Source organism: Phaethon aethereus, assembly GCF_964289735.1.
Source record: "Phaethon aethereus genome assembly, chromosome: 16".
Lineage (NCBI taxonomy): Eukaryota > Metazoa > Chordata > Aves > Phaethontiformes > Phaethontidae > Phaethon > Phaethon aethereus.
The window spans coordinates 1,554,855-1,580,359 of record NC_138592.1 but is presented as its reverse complement, the minus strand read 5'-3'; the positions used below and the strand labels follow the sequence as shown (position 1 = coordinate 1,580,359).

At 39.9% G+C, this 25,505-nt stretch overlaps 1 protein-coding gene across 1 annotated transcript in view; it reads right to left on the bottom strand.

Annotated features, from left to right (window-relative positions):
* Positions 1-700: 700 nt before the first annotated feature.
* Positions 701-25,505, bottom strand: part of RTEL1 (regulator of telomere elongation helicase 1) — a gene marked incomplete at both ends in the record, with an annotated part of 49,412 nt that continues 24,607 nt past the window's right edge. The window contains 16 exons of the mRNA XM_082007377.1: positions 701-775; positions 5,207-5,310; positions 5,834-6,019; positions 6,568-6,744; positions 8,332-8,574; positions 10,498-10,614; positions 11,110-11,247; positions 12,525-12,735; positions 14,289-14,384; positions 17,289-17,443; positions 19,057-19,201; positions 20,316-20,439; positions 21,249-21,364; positions 22,162-22,305; positions 24,284-24,361; positions 25,086-25,163. Coding sequence (XP_081863503.1) covers positions 701-775; positions 5,207-5,310; positions 5,834-6,019; positions 6,568-6,744; positions 8,332-8,574; positions 10,498-10,614; positions 11,110-11,247; positions 12,525-12,735; positions 14,289-14,384; positions 17,289-17,443; positions 19,057-19,201; positions 20,316-20,439; positions 21,249-21,364; positions 22,162-22,305; positions 24,284-24,361; positions 25,086-25,163 — 2,187 coding nt within the window. The remainder of the gene's footprint in view (positions 776-5,206; positions 5,311-5,833; positions 6,020-6,567; positions 6,745-8,331; positions 8,575-10,497; positions 10,615-11,109; positions 11,248-12,524; positions 12,736-14,288; positions 14,385-17,288; positions 17,444-19,056; positions 19,202-20,315; positions 20,440-21,248; positions 21,365-22,161; positions 22,306-24,283; positions 24,362-25,085; positions 25,164-25,505) is intronic.

Genomic DNA, 25,505 nt, shown 5'->3' with positions numbered 1-25,505 from the left:
TAAACATCAGATAACACAGGCACAATGGAAATATCAGTACTGAGCAGAAAACAAAGCCTCCTTAGAAGCATGTTTCAAAAACTCCCAGCACGACTGAAAGATCAGGCTTTGGGGTGCACAGCAGATGCAAGGGAGTCTTTCTGCTCAGTCCAACCACTGGAATTTCTTTTTTAGAAAATCATCCTTACAGCATCTTCTGCTCTTGGAGACAGCAGCTGCTGCCAAACGCTGAAGAGTGAATGTGAATCACGCTGTCCAGGAACACCAGTGCGGTAAGGATGGGTAGCCTGGCCTCCTTGTTCAGCCAGTGCAGTCCCACTGTAGTCCTATTGCCGGGGTTTTTCCAGGATCTGGAATTACCTGAAGGGCCTGTGAATAACAACCACCTCCAGGCTATAAAATTTGGCCATAAAAGTGGCCACAGTAGAACTTACAGGCTAAAATAAATAAGAAATTAACCTTCTTAATTCCAACAGAGGACAATATTCTGCTTTGTCTCCTGCCAGTGGTTGAGAGAGACACCTTTCAGACTTGATCACCTTTGTAGGAAATGACACGTGTTGGTGCCCAGCACGTAACCCAGAGCCAAGGATCAAAGATACTTAAATGAACCTTCCTCTTGCTTCCATTCAGCTTGAGAGCCAGAGTGCAGCAATTTCTTCCTGCTGATACCATGTACTTGCCCTTTCCGTCAGTGAGATTATGACCAAAAGAAAACTTGGATTAATCGCTGCTTTTTCACATCACTGTGGCACTCTGGGCATTTCTTCGCCATCTATATCAATAAATGAGCAAAATACATAGATAATATATTAAATCCCTCTATCAAGTTTATAATTGTCCAATATGGACTATAAGCCATGCTAGTCATTTGACAGTCCCCAAGATAAGGTATCTACTATTTTTTCAATGCAGTGTTACCGTGCAGTCAGTTATTTAACTAACAATAAAAGGAGGAAAAAGAAAGCCTCCCAGTGAAGTAGCAGCAAACTTTACAGCAGTTGTCTCACGTTTTACTTACAGCTGCGACATATCTGGAAGATTAAAAGACAGGAACAAGGAAATACAGAGCCTGCAAGAGCTGTTGTGAAGTATAGATGTACTTGTTATTAGGAAAATCCCGTAAGATGGCTGATGAGTTCCCTGAACTCCTGCTTCCTCTTGCACAAATGAGAAGGAAGTGATCTCCTGGGCATACCAGGACATAGGTGATACATGTGGTCATGACCAAGAGTTTTGTAGGGGAACCAAGTACATTTATTTCTTCATACCACCCCACACCTTTCTTGGTTAACAGCAGAAGACTGTGTACATGAGGCAACCATTCCTCCACCCGGCTTTCAGCTTGCTTCTTCACTAATCTTAAAGTCTGGTCTTTAGCCATTTGACGTGCAAATGAGCCCCAACTGTTCTTTTTATATCTTGCAAATTACTGGTAAACCTAAAATACTCTGCTTATTTCAAACTTGAGATAGTAAATAAAAAAAAAAAAAAAAAAAATCGTTGTGATAAAATTGCCAGCTCAGTAGGCTAAAATGATGGTTACCCACATCAGGGGCACTGCGCAGGCTTCCCTACAGTATGGAAGTTCATCACTGTAACAAAAGTCGTAGACTGCAAAGTAGGTTTGGGCACTAGCATTTTGATTCTAGAAACATTAATTGAAATACCATAAATGCAGGGGGAGGGGAAAACTCACTTTACCTCCCAGTAGACAGTGATTTGCCAAAGAGCTCTGAAAATTTTAAGTGCAATATATAATTGTGAAATCTTATATTATTTGCCCATATTACAGATAGTCCAAATGAGAATAACAGTCTCTCTGGAATAGCTGCAAAAAGAGCGTGAATAAATGATGAATTTAAACATTGAAAAGCAGCAATGGACCTCTGCACAGAAAACTAAACCCCAAAGCAGCGTGTACTGACAGTCTCTGCAAGACTTCCTCATACGCACTTGAAAATCACCCAACATGCACCGGCACTAATCCCTCTAATACCCCTCCAGCCACAGGCAATTCTGTCTGCTCCTCCAGAAGTTTCCAAAACATTGCAAAATTATTCACCGCCTCTCCCCACCACTACGGTATTTCAGTAAAATAACAAACTGGGAAAGACATCACAATTTGCAAAAACCAAGTCATTGCATTTTGAATGACAGGCTGTTAGTCACTTCCTCGTAGGACAATATGCACCGAAATGCTTTTGAGCTGAAGAAACATAGTGAGTAAACTTGTTAACAAAGCCCAGTCAGTGGTGACGAAGCCCGATGCCATCTGATGAGAGCTCAGACACAACAGACAAGGTTGCTCATTTCCTGCTGGTAAAGGCACCTCTGTCACAGCCACAGCCCTAGCCACGAATGGAGTCAACTGCCTGTACAACAAACCAACGCACAGGTAGGAATGCCAACAGAAGCATTAGGAGATGGCTCCTCTGGGATTGGTTTCAAGAGAAACATGGAATAATCTTCCTGTTTGCAATCTTAACCAAGCTGTTGTTCCTCCTCATCTGCATGACTAGTAGAGAAGTTTTGCCTCATCGCTGGGAGAAGTGTCTCTCCATCACTCCTCAAGTAATATCCCAAGCTACAAGATACTTGATTTTTCATTAACCAAACTGCATTTGAATCGTATCATAAGCAAGCTAACATTACTGTGTACCGAGAGCCATCCATCACTAGGAAGGTATGTCTAAGTAAGGTAAGAAAAGGTGACAAGACCATGTAATTTCATGTTCTCCATAACAAAGGCTACAGAATGTCAGCCATGCTGAGCCTTGAGGGGTGCTCGAACAGTAGAGCAAAAGGTCTCAGCTGGTGAGAAGATGCTTCTTACATCTTCACACCCAACAGTTTGTTGTTCAAATCAAGAAAAAAACCCAACATTCTTAGAAATAAGGGCTTTGATATATGTTGTCTATGGAGGAGGCAAATGGATCACACAGTTGGTGTATTTAGGAAGACTCCCAAGGTGCACTTATGAAGGACAGGGTATCCACGATGCATTGTCTTGAGAGCTGGAAGGATATTTTATTTGTCCTTTTTAAACAAGTGGGGCATTAAACTGAACTAGCAAGAAGCAGGTTCAAAATGACAACAAAAAATGAGATGGTTCTTCACATAACATTTGGCTAAGCTGTGGAAGTGCTTTGCCTTAAGACATGGATGACAAGTTCGTTTGTGTTCAAAAGGAATTGGACATGATGGAAATGCATCAGAGGTTTCTTAATATACAGAACCAACCTTAGGCTCAGGGAGTTCTTGTGCTGCAAATAGCTTCCAGACAGAGATTAACTGCAAGAATCACCACTCATGCATGTCATGTTATTTTGTCCTTTCCTAGCCATCCTTTTTTGGCCACTGTCAGAGACAGAATGCTGCGCTGGACGAACGTTTACTCAGACTCAGTATGTCTGCTATTATGTTCTGACTATTTGCTTCAAACTGTATCTGTCTTTCCTGACGTTTAACAATTATAAGACTGTATTCACCTCACAGGGCTGTGGCACACTACCACAAAGCAGAGCTCTGATTCACCTTGCTTAGAAAAACACAGATATTTTTCTTCCCCCTGCCATCACCTGGTACAACGTGAGATGAAGTTTCACTGTAACTAGCAAGATTATTCAGGTAAGTGGCAAATAGGGAAGTCATTAACAACAAACGACCCACGGGGAATGACTCATTTCCCCAAACATGGCCTTGTATTAGATATCTGAACAGAACAGAAAGAATACTTCCAGTTGGGAGGGACCTACAGTGATCATCTATTCCAACTGCCTGACCACTTCAGGGATGAACAAAAGTTAACGCACATTATTAAGGGCACTGGGGCATCAACCACCTCTCTAGGAAGCCTGTTCCAGTGTTTGACCACCCTCTCGGTAAAGAAATGTGTCCTAAATGTGTCTACTCTGAGCCTCCCCTGACAGATTTTTGAACCGCTCCCATGCGTCCTGCCACTGGATCCCAGGCAGAAGAGATCAGCACCTCCCTCTGCACGTCCCCTCCTCGGGAAGCGGTGGAGAGCAATGAGGCCACCCCTCAGCCGCCTTTCTCCAAACCAGACAAACCCAGAGTCCTCAGCCGCTCCCCACAGGGCATTCCTTCCAGCCCTTTCACCAGCTTTATTGCCCTCCTCTGGACACATTCAAGGACCTGAATCTGAAATACAGACTAATCTAGGAGACCACACTACTTTAGTCCCCAGTTTAAGAGATGTACAATCAGAAAAAGGAAAAAATTGAGGCTGAGCAAGTTCTGTGATTTATCTATGAGCTATGAAAATGCACATTAACTTGGGTATTAAGGAGAAAACCAGACCTCAGAATTACCAATTTCAAGACAAAAACCACAGAACAGGGCAGTACAATTGCTCGATAGACAACAGTTCTAATTTTGTGGATTCTTAAGCTGATGAAACAGTAATTACAAGTTACATCTTACTGGCAAAAGGAGACTGTTTTTCCCCAGACATTTATAAGATAAAAATTTATGGGCTGAGGTAATATAATCACCCTGTGGGATAATAAATGTTTGCCTAACCAAAAAAACCTCCCCTGGAAGCTCATTCTGTTCCTTAATCAACTCAAGTCTCAAGCAGCAGAGATTAAACACACATGCTAGTAAAATTCTTGTCATAACTTTCCTCGAGTCTTTTCCTAAGTGGAGTATGTTGACTGTCAGATCTTGATCCCCATTATGCTTTGGCATAAAAGGAACAACTGAATATTCAGTGGTAACGCATATTCAAGACAATGGGTTTGACTGCCCAATCTGCAACAAACACGAGATGTCTTCATTTGGCTTTCTTGTACTTTCTCACATATATTCCTCATAATCAAATACTTTTGGATTTTAACATTTTAAAAGAAATACAGCATAGCAGGCTGAGGACAAAAAAAAAAAAAAAAAATCAAGCTGACGCCACAGCTTGTTGCCTACATAGCTCTAGATGGGAAAACATGTGGAGGCAGCTCAGAATGACCTGCAAAGGTGTATAAACAACAGCATAAAGGAGGAGAGGTCTGTCTCCAGTCACATTGCAGAACAAGGGAAGTAACGAAACAAGCGCTAAATCTTCCATCAGGATGTTCTCTCTGTAAACAGAGGAATTCTGTTTCTGGGGTTGTCTACAAGCTTCTCTTGAAAAGCATAACATCTGCCTGCAGTTTCAGGAAAAACTGAAACCAATAAAGGAGATAACCTTTAAGAACTGCTCCCAGCACGTTTTGCAGCAAGTGAAGTCACATAAAGGACATTTAAAAGGCACATCATCCTCAGATTTGCAGTTAGAGCACTGGAATCTTCCTAGAACAGAGGGGGCGGGGGGGGGGGGGGCAGAGAGAGAGAAAGAAGGAGGAAATTACTAAATCCTAGTAAATCACCTGTGAAACACTCATGCACGCCCGCTTCCAGTGCAGTCCAGAAAACAATGACCATGAGCTTTCTGAACTACCTTAACAGTGCAATACCTGTCCCCGTTACGTTCTTTCTTTCACATGACCTCACTCAGTCTCTCAGTGCTTCAGATCCCCACTTAGAAACTGAGGTTATATCCTCACTTTACAAGGAAGTTGTCAAGAAAAAGCTGTAAGTTCCCAGGAAACTATTACAGCCTTGTGATAAAGACAATGAAATACTTTGAGAGAACGTATGCAAGTAGTAGAAAGTACAAATTCTGCTTAGCGAACCACACTAATCATTATTGCACTTGAGCAAATATAGGCATGAACCAATCATTTAATAGATCATCAGCATAATTATAATTTCTGTAACTTATCTTTATTCTCAAGCATTAAAGAATTGCATCCAAAATCTCACCTATACCTACCACACTCTGGCTCCATCTCTAAGGGAAAGATAGGCACAGCTCCAGAGCCCGTGGGCGCTCTCACGTTACTGGTTTCTTTTGATACTTTGGTCACTGGCAATTCAAGTTTGCTTTCCTGGTTAAAGCAGAAGGAGGAAATCTTTCTCTGAATTTTCTCCGGCGCCTCATTCTTAGAAGTAGCTGAATCTGGTTATAAAAAACCCCAGCATACAAAACAGTATGATGCAGAACACAATACACAGACTCCACAAAAAACAATTAGCAGTAAGTTCTGTAAGCTCTCATTGCATAAGAGTAACAAAAAAATTTGAATATTTTTTTTTATGCCATACTGCTTGGTAACAGAAGTTTCTGGTACTAACACGCATTGTTACCAAAAAGGACCCTTTATATTGAAATAGTTCTGTGGCAAATTCTTCCTAGACAGAGTGGATCTTGATCCACTCCTGCCTCCACCACACTTGGGTGCAAAAATTCTGCCTTCACCCATAATGCACTTCAGTTTAAAGAAGATGGCACTATAACTAATTTTCTTCTTGTTTCCTTGCACTTCTCCATCCCCCATTGCCTTTTATCTTAAACTTTTTTTTTTTAAAGCACAATTTGGACATGGCCAATTGCTTTGATCTTCCTTTACACAGCTAGTGCAGGGAGGCCCTAGCCCACAGCTAAGACTCTTGGACCCTACCCATCATAATAAGGTTCTAAACTTCAGACAAATGTTCATTCCCAACCTTGTATGTGGCTGTTTTCTCCTTTAGCGCACCAGCGCTCCGAACTCAGAGGGCTCCCTTCACCTTGCATGCACTGTTGTGATTGCTTTTCTCCCTCGCCACAGACCATTCCAGTCAAATCTTTACACACTTGTTTGAACTGCTCTTTGTGATGAGGGCGTACGAACATGTAAAACCCTGTCCAAAAGAAAAGAGAGTCAAACGCATAGGAAAATAAATGCTGACCATGGAAGACCCCTTGCTTTGCAGGGGAGAAATTCTTTGGAAGCTGAACAATATCAGCCATATTCCTCAGATTATCTTCAGGTTGGTGGAACACTTGATGTTTTTGTTGATTTTATAATTATGGTGTTTTTCTTGCCAGAATACAGATGAGTATTTAGTATTGAAAATAATCTCAACTTACCTTGAAATTCTTCTGTTCTCTACAGCTAAGCATAAATACCTGATCCAGCCCTTCACCTGACAACTGATCTAGTGAAATCAGGTATATGCAAAATACCTGAAGACTTTCTCAACAAGGAAATTTCTTGTTTGGTTGACAAGGATTCACAACACACACAAATTCTAAAATAACACCAATAACAACTTACAGCCAATTCTACCACAAAGTCCTCTGAGGAAAGATACTGCCTCTCTGTTTGTGAGAAAGAATGCTCAGGAGGAGATTATGACTCACGATGCCACACAGTTCATTTCCCTCCCACTCTCCACTGTGTCAAGACTAATCTGACTAGCTAATGCACCAGAAAAAAAAAAATTCTAAAAATTTGGAGACTATGAGATCTATTCAAGGTCAATGGAATACTTATTATTTCCTAAAGACAACAAACAAAACTATACCAACATTTCCCAGCATATACTGGATGCATCATTTCCAGCAGAGGAGTTCACACCAGAGGCCCCGAAGAAGGTAGAACTGAGATGTTACATAGCACAAAGCCAGATGTCTCCACCAAGGTAATCAAGACAAGTATATAAACTCTCCTCTTCTTTTTTTCCTTTTTTCCGCCCTTTTTTTTTTTTAAACAATAAAGCCCAATTTCAAATTTTGAAAATTTGTAGCTTCCTAAATCCTTTCAGCATTAAACCCATGAAAGGTAAAAAACCAAAACAAACCACTTCTGAAAAAAAAAATATCAGCCTGAAATTTCTAGGAGATTATTATGAACGATAAGGATACTAAATTATGACACAGTTCCATAACTATTCTCAGGTAAAGCTCTGTAGAAGAAGAGTGAATCAAAAGTGTGACTGCTTATCTCAAAACCTGGAAGTGACCTAAGAGTTTAGCACCAGTATAGCCACCGCTGGTCATGAGAACAAAACTGAGTCAGTGTGATAGTCAGTGCTTTCTTTTCTAAAGAGCAATCACTTGTAGTAATTGAGGAGAAAAAAAGAGGTAAATGAAACCATTTGACTGAAGTTAGCTTGACTGCAGGTTAGGACTGGAATTACTGAGGTCTTATCTAATGTTTTTAGTGGACAATTTCTAACTGAACAGAGATAATAATTTATAATCTTTACTTTTTTTGCTCTCTGACTGACACTCATTTAACACATCTTCCCTGCTGCTCCATTTATCTGGTTTGTTAAACCAAAATATGGGAGAGGTAAAGTCTACCAATGCTAAAAGTTTTTCCTGAAAGTAGAGAATTTGCAAACTAATGAATGACCAGGGAAAGGTTATTGCTCACATAAGATCACAGCACCTACATCTTCTTTTCTACGAAGTAAAAGTGATTTAGAAAAAAAACCCCTTACTTTGTAGGAGATGAAAGTCTTCTGGCCTCTCAGTGGTGAGGGCTGCTATCACGGATATCATGGCATCATAGTCATCTGTCTTCTTGTAAGATAACAATGCTTCATAGAAACGGCTGTAAGTGCTTTTGTTCAAAGCCATTTTCACATCGTTGAGATAAGTAGCCCTGAGGACCTGGTGGTGATTTCTGCTAGAGCTTGAAGCTTTCTCAGTGTGTTTCCTTGGAGCTCGACTAGCATTCTGCCCTGAGAGACAAAGAACACATGTGAGTAGGGCTTGGGGGAACAGAGGCAAACAAAATACAAACACTCCTTTGTATTGACTTCTCTTTTCATTCAAAGATTATTTCAAAGTGGTAAAGCCAACACTGCCTGCACAGCCAGTCGCCTCCAGGAAGAATGGCACGGCCGAGAAGAGCCAAGACCTGCTCCTAGAAATGGCAAGTGAGCAAATTAATTCTGGGGATTGCTTTTAGCATCTTCTGGAGGTTTTTTTGAGCTTTTAAATGGAAAAAAACATCAGATCGTCACTAGGGAATGAGAAAAAGGTGACACAGAAGACACTGGGCATGGAGGTCATCAATACATGAGGTTTTATGCTACACTTCAAAGAAGTAGAAGCATTTTAAACAAGTGGCTTAGCCAACAATGCTGGCCTGACACATGGGCAAGTAAACTGTTGAGAGCAGTGTTCCCCTCTGCCAACAGGAAAGCATAGTGTTAAAAGAGAATAACTGACCTGAAATACCACACAAGACAGCAGCAGGGCGGGAGGACGAGAGAAGGTGCTCATTGCAGGGGGGGTGGACTAGACGACCTTAAAAGGTCCCTTTCAACCCAAAGATTATATGATTCTAAGGTAGGAGCAGCTATGAACATCCTGCTAAACTCCAAGTGGACTTCTGTTCAAAATGCCAGCCTTTGGCTTCTGGTACGTTTTAGAGGAAAAAGTTCTGTTTTGCATATCAACGGAATGCAAATAAGGATGAAGTATTTTATAAAACAACTGTTTTAAATTAGCCAACCACATCTTTTGGTATTTAGATCTTTATTCTTCACCAACGAACTTTCAAAGAAGTTAAAGAAATGAACAATGAACTTTTGAAAGATGTGATTAGTTCAGTTTCCTGAAAGAGGAAAAAGATGGGTGTGAATTTTATAGTCAGCATCTTCTACCGTACAGCTTTCTGACACACTCACAGGAGCTTACCCTACTTAGGGCGTGAGCCGCAGAAATACTACATGCATTTTCTCAATTACTTTTAGTCGAAACAAGTTTCTGTGAAAAATCAATCTCAGACCTCAGGACAAAATAATTACCAAAGATTGTGTTTTGTGCAAATGTTCTTAAAATACAAAACAAAAAAGGACAACAAATCAAAAGAAACAACATGGCTTCATACATGAAAAGCTTTTAAAGCCTTCCAGGAAACATCAGTTTTTTATTTATTTTTTTTATGAAAGAGAAAGAATTAGCCTTTGACTATTCTTTACCCTCTGAAGAAAGACTTTTAAGCTGTCCAACTATCCCACTCATTTCCTTGTGAGAAATACAAAAAATTCCCAGCTCTTGTCAGGAGGATGTATAATCAAATCATAACTGAGCCTTTGACTTCAAAGATAAATACTGAGCAGTATGAGATTAGAGGAATGCATACAGAGATTACGTGCAATTGTGACAATATATTTACTAGTCTGTTTCTGCAGAAAAAAAAACACTCTCCACATGAGGAGGGTATCCATATCAATAACAAAATGCAACCGTTTCCTTTTTCATATCTGGATTCATATTGACATACGCTAAAATTACATTCCTTAAATGGCTCTCTTTGATGAACCCTGGGCAAACAGGAAGCCCAGCAGTCTTGTGCTCAACTCACCCTTTCCCCTCCTGACGTATGCCAGGTCAGTCTCTAGTGCAAACTTCTGGCTTTAGTTGGTTTCTTTCATATCCGCCTTGATTTAATTTATTGGCTTTTGTGTTTCATTTTGTACAATCCTTGCTGAAAAAATCTGAATTACCATCACTCCTACCTACAGAGAGTGAGCCACTGTGCTAGGTGAACACAAAAAACATTGGCTTCCACCAGGAGAATTTACAGTCAGTGATGACATAAAACATAAAACCACAGTCCCAAGGTAATGTGTGTTATTTAACCTGAAGGTTACCTGCACTATTCAGTCCTGTTGTCAAGTGGAATCCTCCCTGGTTTAAGTGGAGCCCAGGGTTTAGCTGAGCACATGACTCCTTTGAGAAGGCGGTTTTCTGCTGACTTTGTTTTTCTTCTGTTAAATCAAAACAGTGAACTTAAGCAAGAATGAACATAGAAAGATGCATTTCAAAGTATGCCATTCTATGCTGAAAACATCTGGAGAAGAGCTAATGCTCTGCTTTTTTTAGGACTTTATTGCTCCGGGGTTTCAAAGACTTCACAAGCTCTGTGAGGACATGATTACCCTCTATTCACAATTCTGGTGACTATGTGGGTAGCAAAGAGGACACACAGAAAGTTTTTAAATCCACATACTAGATTTACGATTTAAATAGATCTGTCAAATCTCCTTTTGAAATAAAATGGTGTCATTACTAATATGCACGAGCTAACGCTCAGGCATCTGTGTATGCTCACGGGAAGGCAGGCAAGAGGATCATACAGAGGGGAGACTTAGCTCAATCTAGATTAAACTAAATTGCCTTCCATCCTCGCATTTCTGCATATTAGACTTGTCTTGCTCTATGATTAGGTAACTGCCTGCACAGTGCTGAAACAAGCTCCTCACCTATTTTCTTGGCTAGTGTCTCTCTCTCCTCCCGCAGGAGGCTATGCTCAGGTTTGTAGCCACAGCCCACTCCAGTCAGACTGCAACATGCTTCATCAAACTGTTTTTTATGTTGAGGTCGAACAAACTGGTAAAATTCTTCCATTAGAGAGAAGCAAATGAGATAAAAAGAAAAAAAGGAAAAGAAAAAAAAGAAAAATCAGTTCACAACGGGTAATAAATGCCACAGAAACCTACAATGACAGGACTTGTAGGTTAGGTAACATGAAGATAAAAAACCTGCAGCTAAATAACTTAAAATCTAAATGCCGTTGCCTAACATTTATACAATAAATACACTTACAAATTACACAAAGGTCAGCTATCATGCAAAATTTCAGCAATATTTTTACCAGTAGGTAATAACTGTAATTTTTTTTTCACTGTAAATATGAACTAGCTTACTGCTTACTGAAAAACAGGTACTTGCAGCAAAAAGGTCATGAGCTACCTCATAAACCATGGGGTCAAAGTATCTGCTGTATAGGCTGATACTTTGAAAAACTGATATACTGTTAATTTTACACCTTACCTTTATGGCGAGTAAGACAGACAGGTAAGGCTTGCCAACCAAAAGCCTAAGTGTCAAATGAACTTTAAGCTTCAGATGCCTGCTGCTTTTGAAAATTAGACTTAGGTTTTAATTTAGCAATCAAATATTTTCTTATTTATATAGTAAGATCAGCAAATCAGGAAACAGACTGTGCCTACTATTGTACTAAGCGCTCATACTGAGCTTCCCATTCCTTAACCTTAAACAATTTACAAGATGCATAACTATGCTTTTTAAAATTTTAGTAGATGAAAAAAGTCACAGAAAAATCTGCCCAGTTGCTCACAAGTTGAAGGGGAACTTTAAACTACAAGACATGTTGGTAGGAGTCCAGTTCCTGTCAATGCAGTTGTTAAAAGCCAAGAAAATACCAGCTAAACCAGTAAACTATCCATGCTTGCCCAGATCACTTGCTTTACACTCACCATTATTTAAATACAAAATGTCTCTAGATATTCTGTCTACTTATTTACTGCTTTAACACTGAACCCTTATGAATGCATCTATCCAACTCACACAACCACACTCTTGATCTTGCCTCCTAAATCACAGGGAATAAGCTATACTATTCTTAGGCAAAGTTTAAAATAACACAAGCTTCCATGGAATGTAAATTTTTTTTTAGGCCTGTCAAGATGCAAATTAACATATGATAATTAGATTGAGAAGATTTTCTGTGTGATCTGGGGATATAAAATGACGCATGTTAATGATTATCATCCTCATTGATCTGTACTTCAAATCTAAAACACCTCTGAAATATCCAAGTCTACTTAAAAGACAAAGGTCACGTCATGTAAATATACTAGGGAAGTCATCATACCTCGTAACAAAATATGCTTTTTTTCATCTTCTATAAAAAGAGAGCTCATTTGAGATAACATAGCATGGAAATCATCTGTCTTCTTGTAGTGCTGAAGAGCTTTAGAGAAGAGATCATAGTTCTGTTGGCTTAGGGTCTCCTTCACTGTTGCGATGTACAACGTAGCTCGGGCCTTCTTCGGCTCTGTCAGGTCTGCTTTCTTATCAGCTTGCTGCGAAGACAGGAAATTATTTTCCGTAAATAGTATGACTTGAGGAGTTACTCTCACATGAATTCAGATGGAAGCAATATATTTACAATTCTGCCAGCACACAGAACAATAAATGCTTTCAACTAACAGGTTACTGTCTCTTACAATTATGGCAGTCACCCCTGTATCCATATTATTTCCCCCAAAAAACCCCAAACAAAACAGCTTCAGTGCCACAGAATAAAAACAAATCTAACTGGCCTGCCTCCTGGAAATACCCAATTAATGGAAAGACATAAATCTCTGAAGCAGGAGATACAAAGAATGAAGGTGTTCAAGCATTTTGGTTCCCCTAAGACATTTCTTGAAGACATTATGCACTTAAGCAAGCTGGATTACTCTCTCATGTTGGGAAACTTTATTCCATAATCACAAGCAGCAGGGACTTGAAAAAGATTCAGAACAACACCCCCTTTATGAAAGTGACTGTGCATTACAATGTGCCCACACACTTTGAACATATAAGCTGCTGGGCCCTTGTCACACGTCTTCATGACAAAAACCAGCATCAACGGGGCAATCCCAAGGCACAAGTATATTGTTAATTTCCCCAGCTGATTATTATATCTATTTCTAAAACATTAATCCCTCTAACATCTGTGAGTGTCCATTCCCTCACAGAACAGTGATGCCATGTACCTCCTCTGCTGAGAAAACTGACTGCTTCAGAGGAATATTCCTAGAGAAGGCAGCCAAGTCCCATTGCACAATTCTATTCTTAGGAGAAGGCTTAATAATAGAAATGGCATTTACTCCAAACCTTGAGCGTTAAGCTGACTCATGATGACATCAGCCACAAACTGCAAACAAAATGTTCTGCAATGAACCTGCTCTCTTCCACACACCTTACCAGCCTCAGGATCTGTGACTACTTTCACCAGTTTCGTCTGCTAGGTGACCGGGAGTCTGACAGCCAGCACCCAGTTAGGACACTACCTTGGATAATTATTGGCACACACAATCACCCAGGGGATCCTCAGGAACTTACTGTGACTCTTCAGCAACTAGCTGCGTAGTGAGTTAACAGAGTTTGGAGACAGGGTAAAACAATAATGCACAACTGCAAACATAAACTGACCCACCACAGGTAGGGTTAGGATGTGATCGCTTATCAAAAAAAACCTGGCCAGTTATACCATTTGAAGGTCTACCAGCAGTTTAGATGATTGTTGTAGGTCCCTTCCAACTGAACTATTCCATTCTAATCAAAAAGAATGAAACCATCCATTGCACCTGGTCAATGGGAGGAGATGTTCTCAAGATAGGCAATGCCACAAAACAATTATTTTCACCACTAGTCCTACCTGGATCTGTGCTTGATTGGTTTTGTGATGTCTAGATTTGAGAAAGAGCATACCAGAAATAGACTTCAGATATGCATTGATGAATATGGACAGTTTGGAGAAAAAACATAATTGTTCTAGCATCAGTCATCTGTCTGCCTGGAAATTTCCAATTCAAATTAAAGCAGTCTGCAGATTGAAGGGATGGCACAGACACATGAAAACACATACTGTATTGCTGACTAGCTTTATTTTCTTCCTTCCTCCTTTCTGCTCATCTGTTAACCTCTTCTCATACTGAAGGGAAAGTGTTGACAGACGTTGTGCCTGTGAAGATTAAAAGAAAAGAAGAAAGGTCCAAAAAAATGCTTTTCAAAGTTAGGGTCCATTTAATGTAGCCATTTCCAGTAGTAAAGCTTGTTAACCCAGCTTGTGACACCACTCAAGAAAGTGAAACAAACCAACCTAAGTAATTGCAACAGAACCCGGGACACATACATGTTTCTAGAAGGTAATCACTTACTGGACAATTCAGAAAGAGAGACTAAACCAGAGGAAATTAAAGACAAAGTTGGTCTTGAGAGTGCAGATTCCCAACTAAGCAAAGCTGGACTTACAGCTAACAGTTTCAGGGTAGCCCTGGGAGTGTACACATACCTGTGTGTAACTGATGCCTCACATGCCCCTTCACTTTCCTGCCCGAAAGTACTTCTCTTCTGAAGAAAACATGTATCAGGCTTTTCTTGGGATACTGAGAAGGGAAGCCTAAGCAGTCTTGTAGAAAATATCAGGGCAGACAGGATGAGAGTGTAGCAGAAGCACTTGTGGCTTGATAAGCTCTTTAGCATCTCCCGTTCCCAGTAACAAAGAACTGTGCTTGTACTGCAGTGACTGGGAATATTGGTATACAAAGCTCCAAAAGAGAAGCGAGCAGGCATAAACAAGAGGAGTGGCACTGCTTAATAGCAGAGTCTCCAATATTAGATCAAGCCAGTATCAAGCACTTTAAAAACAATCACTTAAGTAACAGAAGGAACTGTGGGATAAACCCATATTGCCAGCTGGTTTCTACATACCTGTTGAGAAAGCAGGTATGTGAAGCAATTTATTTCTTTGCTCTTGTCCAATAAAAGAATTTCATAGCAAGTATGTGACTATCAGTGCATTTACAGAATAGTGTCATTCGTTTGTGAGAGGAACCAGAGAAACATAACAGTAGCCCTATATTCCACTGTGACTTCTACATATGCCTATTCAGACCACAAAGCTTCAAATTAAATGAACTACAACTAAAACACCACCACTAAAAACAAACAAAACCCTAAGCCAATAACCTCAGATTTGCCAGTTTGTAAAGTCAGTTGCTGATACTCAGAAACGCAACCTTCAGTGCACTCACAATACTGCAAGGATACTGAATTCCAGACAAGCCTGACCATGATTTAAGTGCACATTTAAATACATTTTATTTAAGCATCATGTAATGGAATGAAGAATTGGAATACAAGCAGCAAGTCAAACATTTATGATACATGCAGTAAGTCAGAAAAATAATAAAACACATCTTTCTTAATCCTGGACTATGTAAATGCACCACCTTGAATAGCACAATCCAGAAGAAATGAGAGTTCTGAAAGACAAGTTTCCATAAGGCACATCTCACAAGGAAAACTGATTAAGGGGAACTGTCAAATCATTCTTTAAATGGATTGAGAGACTATTTCTTGTATTTTGATTTTTTGAGATGACAAAGGCTTCTTTTCTTTTTCACTCCAAGCAAATTGTTTCAGAATGACAGCAGCTAAATTTCCATTATTTAGGAAACAAAGCTACAGTATAACCTTGATAAAAGAAAAAATGGTAACACAGTTACTATGATGGATAGTGAAGAAAGATATGAAAGCACACCAACGCCATTATCCATCCAAATCAGCTCAATTCCAGACTCAGATTGAAAGCTGGCTGTCTCAGAGGCACTGCACGTCTTGGGACTACACTCCCCAGATCTCTGGTGCCAGGGGTCATCATTTCAGGTGCAGCACAGGATGACCCCACAGCTCTCCGCAAGCCACAGATGAGTAGCAATGCCAAATACAGAAAGCGGATACAAGCTGACTCACTGCTGAGCCATTAGGACCATCAATTTATCTGACTTCAGGAAATGCTGAGCTATGCCAAAAGCAGTGCAGCTGTGTTAACAAGATACTGTAGCTGAGATACCAAGTCCCTGGAGATGTGCCAGGCTTTCCAAAGAACAAGTTGTGGTGCCTGTGTCATGGTGGCCCATGGGTGATGGAGCCAATTTCTCAGTTGGCTGCACACAAGCTAAATATTCATGTCCTGGTTCGTTTCTCCAAGTTTGTACATTCCTTCTGTTTTGTACATGTCTCCATCCATCTCCCTTAGGCCTCCTTAGATATTACCCAGATACTCCTTACACCTCCACACTTTCCCTTAGGCATGTATCCCTTAAGCAAACTACTTAGGTATGTTGCAATAGGCATTCCTGGAGTCCACACGCTAGTCATCAGCCAGCTAGTCATCAGCCAAACCGAGTGTGAGTCAGCAGTAAAATACTCCTGCAGATGGTAGCCAGGTAAGGCAGCTACCCCACCAACAACTGCAAACAGGAATTTTGGGAAAGCAAGAACACAGCCTAACCACCGATGTATTAAAAATACCAATCCAAGAGGAAAGAAAACGAACAGCACAGAAGCAGCTTTATTGATCTTAGTGCAATAGTGGATTCTTGATTCAGATAAAAATATTCCACAAGTCTGCAATATTAAATCTGCAGCAAATCAAAGATTTTAATCTGAAAGTGCAATTTCTAATTCATAAGCCCCCTCCCTGCCCTTTTCTTAATTCAGTATCTGGTCACATACCAAGTGCTGACACAGATTCCACCCAGGAGGAACTCTGTATCTACCAGCCTCTTTTCTGAGAGCTCTTTGCTCTCCAGAGAGCATGGTTAACTTCCAGGAATCTACGTGGTCAGCAGCTATGGAGCACAGTACAAGTATGTACCTGTCAGTCATCTAATTGAATGTGGGAAGGAAACCCTTTGATTAAAATTAATTATAAGAACTTGCAGTGACCATTGCTGGTTACAGTGAGTTTTTCTTGAAAGGGGATTGAACTGGTACTCTTAAATCAATGCCAAATTCATTTTGCTTTAGAGCCTACAGTTTTTACTTATAGGCAAGTATTTTGCGACACCATTGCCATTACCTTTTCCTCTCCCGACAAGTCACTTTCCTCTTCCGCATCCTCACTGCTCTTCTCATTGTGCTCCAATGCATCCAAAAGCCCAATACATTGTCTTCTAGGTGAGACGAGCTCTTGTTCATATTCCATGCATAGGCTGGATGCTCCATCTCCATTTACTGGCATCACAGCATAATACAGATGACAAATTAACATTCCACATTACCTCTTGCATTTTCTTAGACTTAGTAATATCTCAAAAATCTTACCCAGCAATCCACAAAGATGTGCTTGTTTATTTAGTCTTCCATATCTTGCAAAATTGCATTATACAACTTAGTAAGAAGACTGCTTTCATTAATCACTCCCAAAATTGTTCAAGCATTTGTTACCACAACCTGGTGGACTTCTCTCAAACTTTTCCTTAAGTGATGGCCATATTTAACCTCAAAATGGATCAATGGCAAAAAAGCCTTAATGCAACAGTTGTCTGTGTTTAACTACTTTAGCTTTATGGATTCCCCCAAAACAGAGTTCCTGTTTTTAAGAGATTCTGGCATGAAATATAATTTATTATTTTTAAAGAGAACTAGTTTTTTTAAAGCCTACAATTCTCACAGTATCAATACCTATATGACACAGTCACCCTCAGGTCCCAAGAATACATATTCTCACTAATCAGGATCCAAGTATATTTGGTTTTAAATATAAGAATTTAGAGCTGTAAGTAGTGTTAAATTAGTATCAGTTTGCTACTTCTAGAAGGCATTCTTTTCAAAATATGTTTCCATTGTTTTGTGAAATTACTTCAACAGTCAGTTACTAAGAAAAGTCACTATTTCAAGAGGAATGGAAGTATATTACACTATAAATTAAAAAAAAATCAGTACAAGAAAATCTTTAGCCAAAACTATGATTACAGGTGCAGTTTGATGTTACAGCTAATGCAATGCAACTGAAAATCCGTATCAGAAGAGGGAATGCAGCTTCTTCCCTTTACCTCCAGTCATACACTCCAGCCCATCCTTTGAGACAGATCTACCAGTCACATAGATGAAAGGTAAATTGGTTCAGCAAGCTCATCTGCTTGTTCTGCAGTTCCACAATACATGGATTCAAATCAAGGGAAGAAGCATAAGTGCATGTTTGAAAATTGAGGGAGAAAACAGTAGTGGCCAAAGTAATCCCTCTCAACAACAACCTGCAGTCACACTGGCTTAGACGTAATGTGAAATCACCCTCACACTCAGTCATAACTGTTTGGGAACTACAGTTTTGAACACAACTTCATTATTCTGTTCCAAAACAGCAAGAAATCTACAGCAGAACGTTCTGAAAGAATATCCGACATGAGAAACACTTTATTCTTTGGCATCAGCTAACCACAAATTTTAAATTACCCTTTTGTTCCAAGGTCAATGCCCTCTTTCTGTTTTCTCAGTCAGATTACTGTGTAAGAGTCATTTGTACAACAGGATGGAAGAAGGACAAAAGAAAGTCAGTACTAGTCAGAAAGCCTTCCAGTTCTTATTTTTTAAACTGCCTGTAATCTTCCAGCAAACTCCTCCTGTTCTACAAGACACTTTTTCAGGTCCCATCTGCCTCTTTGCTCTGTAGTTGCAACTGGTTCCCCCATCTTCTAATGACAGCTATGTCCCTTCTGATCAGACTTTTACACTGGTCTTTGAGCTCTCCTTGCTTTTTCTCTCATTCCAGTTTCTAGTCTCTTGCTCCTCCTTTTTTGGTTCACCTTAAAGCAAAAAGAGCATTACCTGTGAGGACCCAAACCTACCTTTTCTTTTCCTCTTCAAACTGGGAACGTGGTCATCCAAGTTTTTGGCTTTTTTCAGGGAGAGAATCTGCTCAGATGAAGTAGATGGTGTTGTATCACTTTCACTTAGGGAACCAGAACGGCACTGTGGCAGGGGTGGGGGCATCTGCAAGCAGTTCACAAAACGTTACAGTAGGCAAAACCTCTTCTTCCACGCCTCTTCCTTTGCAACCAAAAACCTCAGCAATAACCCAAAGACATCTCCTTTTTTCCCCAAATAACCCTTGACAGCAAGATTCTCATGCATTCTGGATTTATGTGCTTTTGATAAAAGGATCAAATAACTACAAAGTGACACAGACAGATGAAGTGGAGTAAGAAGGCTTAGCATTAAGTGACCTGTTTAACAGAAAAAGGGTCACAACCCTACCAAGGAACAATTGCTTCTTAACACTATCCCTGCAACATAGCTCCTTCTGACAAAGCACACTGGGTTGTGGTTCTTATTTACCATGAAACTCCCATTTATGATCAGAAAAGATCACGAAGTCATCCAATATCATCCATCTGTAACTTATTATTTTGAACAACTGGTATTTGGCTAAAGCATCTTCCAGGAAGTCATCCAAGTCTGTACGTGAAATTTTAAGTGTTTATTTTAATCTTAATCTCCATTCTGGGACAAAGAATTCCCCATTCTGGCTTCCAACGCATTTCTTGCTATGATTTTCTCCAGTTAATTAGAAACTCTTTTTACAGTATTATTTTTTAAATCAAGGAACTATTACTGAAAAAAGAGCTTCTTTATGCTAAAAGAGAAGCCATATTGGTAAAGATGACCCAGTGATGAACTGTAATAACAACAGATGGTTTTGTCTCACTCTTTATACAAGTCAGCTTAGATTTAAGCTTAATGGTTTGACTGATTCTTCCACAAGAAGGCGAGGTAGAAAGCTTTTTGACGTTAACATCAGTTCCAGTATTTGCACACCATCCAATGAAAGCTTTGTTTATTTAGGAGGGACTCCTAAAGGAAGTTATTTTTGTGATCTAACCTAATGAGTTGCACAGCATGTCAACACATCCTGTCCCAGCTCACTCTTGGAGAAAGATGAGGCCCGTCTCCTTTCCCATAAAGCTTCAATGTTTAGAAGTGACAAGACAAGTGACTCCGTCACATCTCTCACCTGGTTTAGTATTTCCAGTTTCCAACACTGTCAAGAAAATTTGTTGGGGTTTTTGTTGTTGTTCCTTTTTTGATTTTTTTAAAAGACACTTACAATTTCTTGAGCAACACGGAAGAAGAGGGAGACACTTCTGACTGCGTGCCCAAAGTTGTCATAAACATTCACGTAAGGGCGGACCCAGGAAGGCAGCTTGCCTCTTACATCACCAGCTGTGAACCTGTGCAGGATTGGAAAAGGAGAGAATTATTTGCCAGGTTGGCCTACATGAATTAAACAAATGCTAGAGCAGGCTCTAAAAGGACAAGGGCAGGAGCAGCAAGATAACAAAAGATTGAAACTGTGCAGTAATTATAATGGGGCGATTCTCTCTTCACTCAGGAGAAAAGGGCTTTGTTGATATCATGTACCATGCAATCAGCCAATTCCTACCTTTTGTCCATAAAAATCTTTAACTGTGCAACAGTAGTACTGAACTGTGACACCCTCACTGTTCCCAGTCAAGCCTCATCAGTGAAGGCTACCAGTTAATCTCTTGTTGCTTATTATATACATATATTAAGTAATATTATATCAATTAATAGTAACGTAATATAAAATTAATACATTATATTAGTATAGATTGTATTGCTGCAGCAATACAATCTTCTCCTCTCAAAAATCTGCAATACTGGTGATTGCCTTCTCAAATAAATGATGGAGAAAATGCAAAGCCATAAGTTATTACTACATAATTTCCAGTAGCATTACAAATAGGAATTCAACAAATTGGCTTATTTTGCATTAATATCATTAATCTCTTTCTGCAGCTTCAGGACAGTATATTTTGGCAGCAGAAGATAACGTACTAGTTACATTCTTGAAGTAGTGCAATTTTTATATAACCTATTATATAAAATAATTTAGTCACTCAGGAACTGTAGCCTTCTCCAAACAGTAACATCAGCACATTTGTATACAAAATACCAATACCCGTGTTGGGATATAAAGATGTTGATGTATGTTTATGGCCTAGAGCCAAGGTTTCACCTGTGGTCACATAGGAAGATAGCACCATAGTCTTGGCGATGTCTGATGACCCTGCCGATAGCCTGGTTAACAGCCCGGGAAGCTTGCTGACTGTACCACTCACGCCCAGATAAGTACTGCAACAGGTGGGAGAAAGAACTAACATTATTTACCAGGTAAAATGTATTCTTCATTCTCTACAGTCACTATTTCTTTCTAAAGAAACGAACAAGATGTATTCAACAAGGTCTACTGACAAATCTCTAAAAGCTTTGGAAAACCAAATACAGGTTGACTCGAATATCACACCTGACTTACAGCGCACAAAAGACTCAAGTAGCAATATCCAACTTGAAGGACTATTTAGCATATGATGCACTGACACCCTTGGTAGTACAACAGACCACCATACTACTTAAGACCTAACTGCTATCCTGCAGGACAATAATCTATACTTATAATGCCATTCATTCTCATGCCTGAAGCAATAGAAGAAAAACCCCGAACACTAAGCCAAGCAAAACACACAACCCCTCCCACCAAACAACACCCGCCCCCCCCAAACCACCAAAACAAAAATCCCCAAACCAGCCAGCATAGACTTTTCTTCCTGCCTGCCCTCTCTCTGAATAATTCCCTCAGAAAGATACATGGATAACATGCATACAAAGGTTTAGACTGAAACTTTAATTATATAACTTTTTGAGCCTGTATTGATTGAGACCATGTCACTGGAGACACAGTTTGGAATCCTTAACATTATTTTAAAAAAAGGTTATTGTATTTGTGACAAACTCCCAAGGTTTTTTGACTTCTGGATATTCATGGTCCCATGATGTTGGGAGGACAACAAAAGCCAAAGTCCAGAGACAAGAGGGAGAAACAATGACAGGAACCTGCAAACAGCCAACAGTGAAAAGTTGCCCAGTATTACCTGTGCACCCATACCACTTCTTCTCATTTCATCCAGGAACTGCATCTTTAAAACAACTCTAGGCTCCATACGAGGAGGAAATGGAAGCCCAGTAATGATGACTCCTCGTCCATTTATGTCTGCAAAGTCCAAGCCTTCACTGGCCTGAAGAGACAGTGTTTTCCATTATCAACAGGATTTGAAGTGACATTTCAGAGCAATTCAGCAGTTAATGGCCTTTTTTCCTCCGTTAAATTAAATCCCTAGCCAAGTGTAGTTTATGAATACGTTATGAATAGTTTCAACTAGATTTTTTGCTTTTATTACCAGGACTTTAAACATAGCTTTTTCCTCTAAGAGGCCCTGACAAAGCATACCGCCAACACCATTAATACATACGTCTTATTCCTGGGTAAGCAGAACAGCTGTATTCAGATCTCTTAAATGTCAGTCAATACCTCTGTTTAAACCTTCCATACCCTGAATCATTAACAAGGCATGATAAGAACATACCAAACCTTCTCTGACATTAAAAATGAACAGAATCATTTCAAAGCAATAACAAAGCTACCAGAAATCTGCTCGGAATCCACCAGACTATAGCATCATATCCACCAGCTGTGCTGCTTACATCTGTTCGAGTATTTGTCGCTCATCCCCTTTACATGTTCATGTCCCATGCCGTGCTGGCAAACTACTTTGTGAAAGCAACAAAATCAGAGTTGAACAGACTGAAAAATAATTCCGGGGGGGTGGGGAGGGTGGGGCGGGAAGGAAGTTGGTTTGTTTTTCAGCTGAATCCAGTCTCCGGTCTCATTTACCAGGCCACACAAGCAGCTATGATGGAATATAACATCGGGGATGGATGGGTGATTGGAATGACCAACTCTACTCAGCTTAAGCCAGCACTGCCACTAAAAGAAACAATCACAGCATGCACTATAATCCATCTGGACCTGGCAATTCTACAGTTGTATTTATGGACATTTTATCTTGGGCACAAAGGACATTCCTCAGGCTACCACCACCATGAGAAGACCAACCTTAGACAAAAACAAAAAACCCTAATAAAAACTGAACCTGCCCTTCACCCCCTCAAAACAAGAAAAAAACCCCTCCTGCGAACTTTTAAAGACACCCTAGGCCTAGATACAGCTAGTAAAACAACTAGAGCAATTGGGACAGAATCTCCTTTTTACAAAAAGGACTGGGTTTTTTAGGTTTCTTTCAGGGAACACAAAAAATTTGCTAGGACCTACTGCCAATGTAAAAGCTGAGCAACAACTTGGGAGGGAATCGTGAAGTGATTGCTAAGGGAACTAGTTTTAGAGATTTTCACAATGTGTCTTTCTCTGTTTATCTTCTCAAATATTTCCAATTTTGCAGTCATACTATTAACCCTGTGACTACAATAAAATAAACAGTCTCTCTTTCAATTCTGTGTTACTGCAATGCATGATCTCTGCAGAGACTCCATTCCTCTCAGGGTAACACACTATTCATATTCAACCGAGTGTTCCACCCAAAGAGAGCTATGCCTTTTCTTCACTGATCTAACAGCTGCTTTGACGACTGGGACTGAAGGTTAAAAAGAAGTTGAAACTTGGCAGGCAGTAAGCAGCAGCAAGAAGGCTCTAAGAGTAATTTATGATTTTGCAAATATTTTAATTGGTATCATAAATCCATTTATCAGCACTGGAAAATGTAAATGAAAGGCCGTCAAATGTATCCAGAGGACTTGAAGTTAATGTAAATTTTTTAAAGCTAAGCAATATTTTTGGTTTTTAGCAGTGTTGTTCTAACATGTTTGATTACAATTGTTTCTTTTAGTTCTCCTCCAAACCTGTTGGTCTCATCTAGTGGGTTAAGTTTTTGGGGGGCAGCCAACAGGAAATATAAGCACAATGCTCATCCCCTTTAAAGAATGCAAAGATGTATCCCTTTAATAAAAACGGGAATGAGGCATATGGAAACTTGACATAATTTTGAAAAGGCTTCAGAGCATCCTCCTCCTCCTCCTGTTTTTTTTCCACGTATAATTAGTCAAATAACAGAAATGTACTGAAATCCAGAATGACTTCCGCCCCCCCACCATCAACTATATAATCTGATCTCATAGGAAACAAATTCTCATTTACATTACCTTCCCTCGACATACTGCCAAAAATGTAGCTCCGTTGGACTTAGGACAGACAACTTTATCATAGTAGGCATCCATTACCTAAAAGATAAGCTAGTTTAAACAAGAGCAGGAATGGTATTACCCTTCACATATACATAAGTAGAAAGCTGTACTAGCTAAATTTGACTTATACTTGATCTAAAATGGGACTAATTTGGCTTAGTGCAATTTCCTTTACTTTTGCTAATTGCAAATGTGAGAAGCCATTTGCTTAGAAAAATCCTTACATTACTGTGAAATATAGAATACATCTGGGTAAGCATGAAAGATTACTGTCAGATGCTTCTGATAAGGTGAAACATGGTCTGTCCTGTGTTTCTGCAGATCCTTGAGTACAATAGGCAAACCAGGAAAGGATATTATTTACTCTAAGCAGCAGAGCTGCTATAAAGAAGCAAGACGACACCACACAATTCCTTAACACCCAAAGCATGACAAGCTGGGAGGAAATGTCCTGTAGAACATTAAAAGATGCTGACTACTGAAGTGACAGCTTTCTACCATCTCCATTACTCAGTACATACGTATGTTAGCTGCTGTTACATCACTGGATTTCAAATGAAGACTGTACCCTACACAACCGGCCAAAAGAGTAAAGGAAGGATGCACAGAAGAACTATACTTCAAAGCAGCAGTCAGAGAGTTTTAATTTTATCCTAGGATAAAATTCAGGTGTTTAACACCCAAATACATCTTAGAGAAGGTATTTAAACATAAAAACAGTTTCTGAAAGTGTTATAGGTATGTAATGCAAATAATCAACCTCTGCAAAGCTTCCTTTGCTCCTGGGTTCCACAAACATTGGCTTCACTTCTTCTATTCTTTTAGCAAAATCATGCTCCTGTTAAACAGATAACGAACATATCGGAAATGGCCATGTGAAAGCAAGCACGTACCAGAAGTGCCCACACAAAAGGAAATGCTCAGGAGTGGTCACCACAGACTTCCCCAATACAGTCGGTTCCTCTCTTGCCAAACCAAGGAAGAGATGGAAGCAGAAACATGAAATCCTAACACCACGAACGGTGATCCCCTGCAGCTGGTGCAACCTGGACATTACGCAGATGGGAGATCCATTTCTTTTCCTTCCAACTTGCAAGTTCCCAACATCCACCTCCCAGAGACCCACTCCGCAGTATGACACCTCTGTCCCAGCATTCGCGTTTAAGGAGGAGGTAAAACA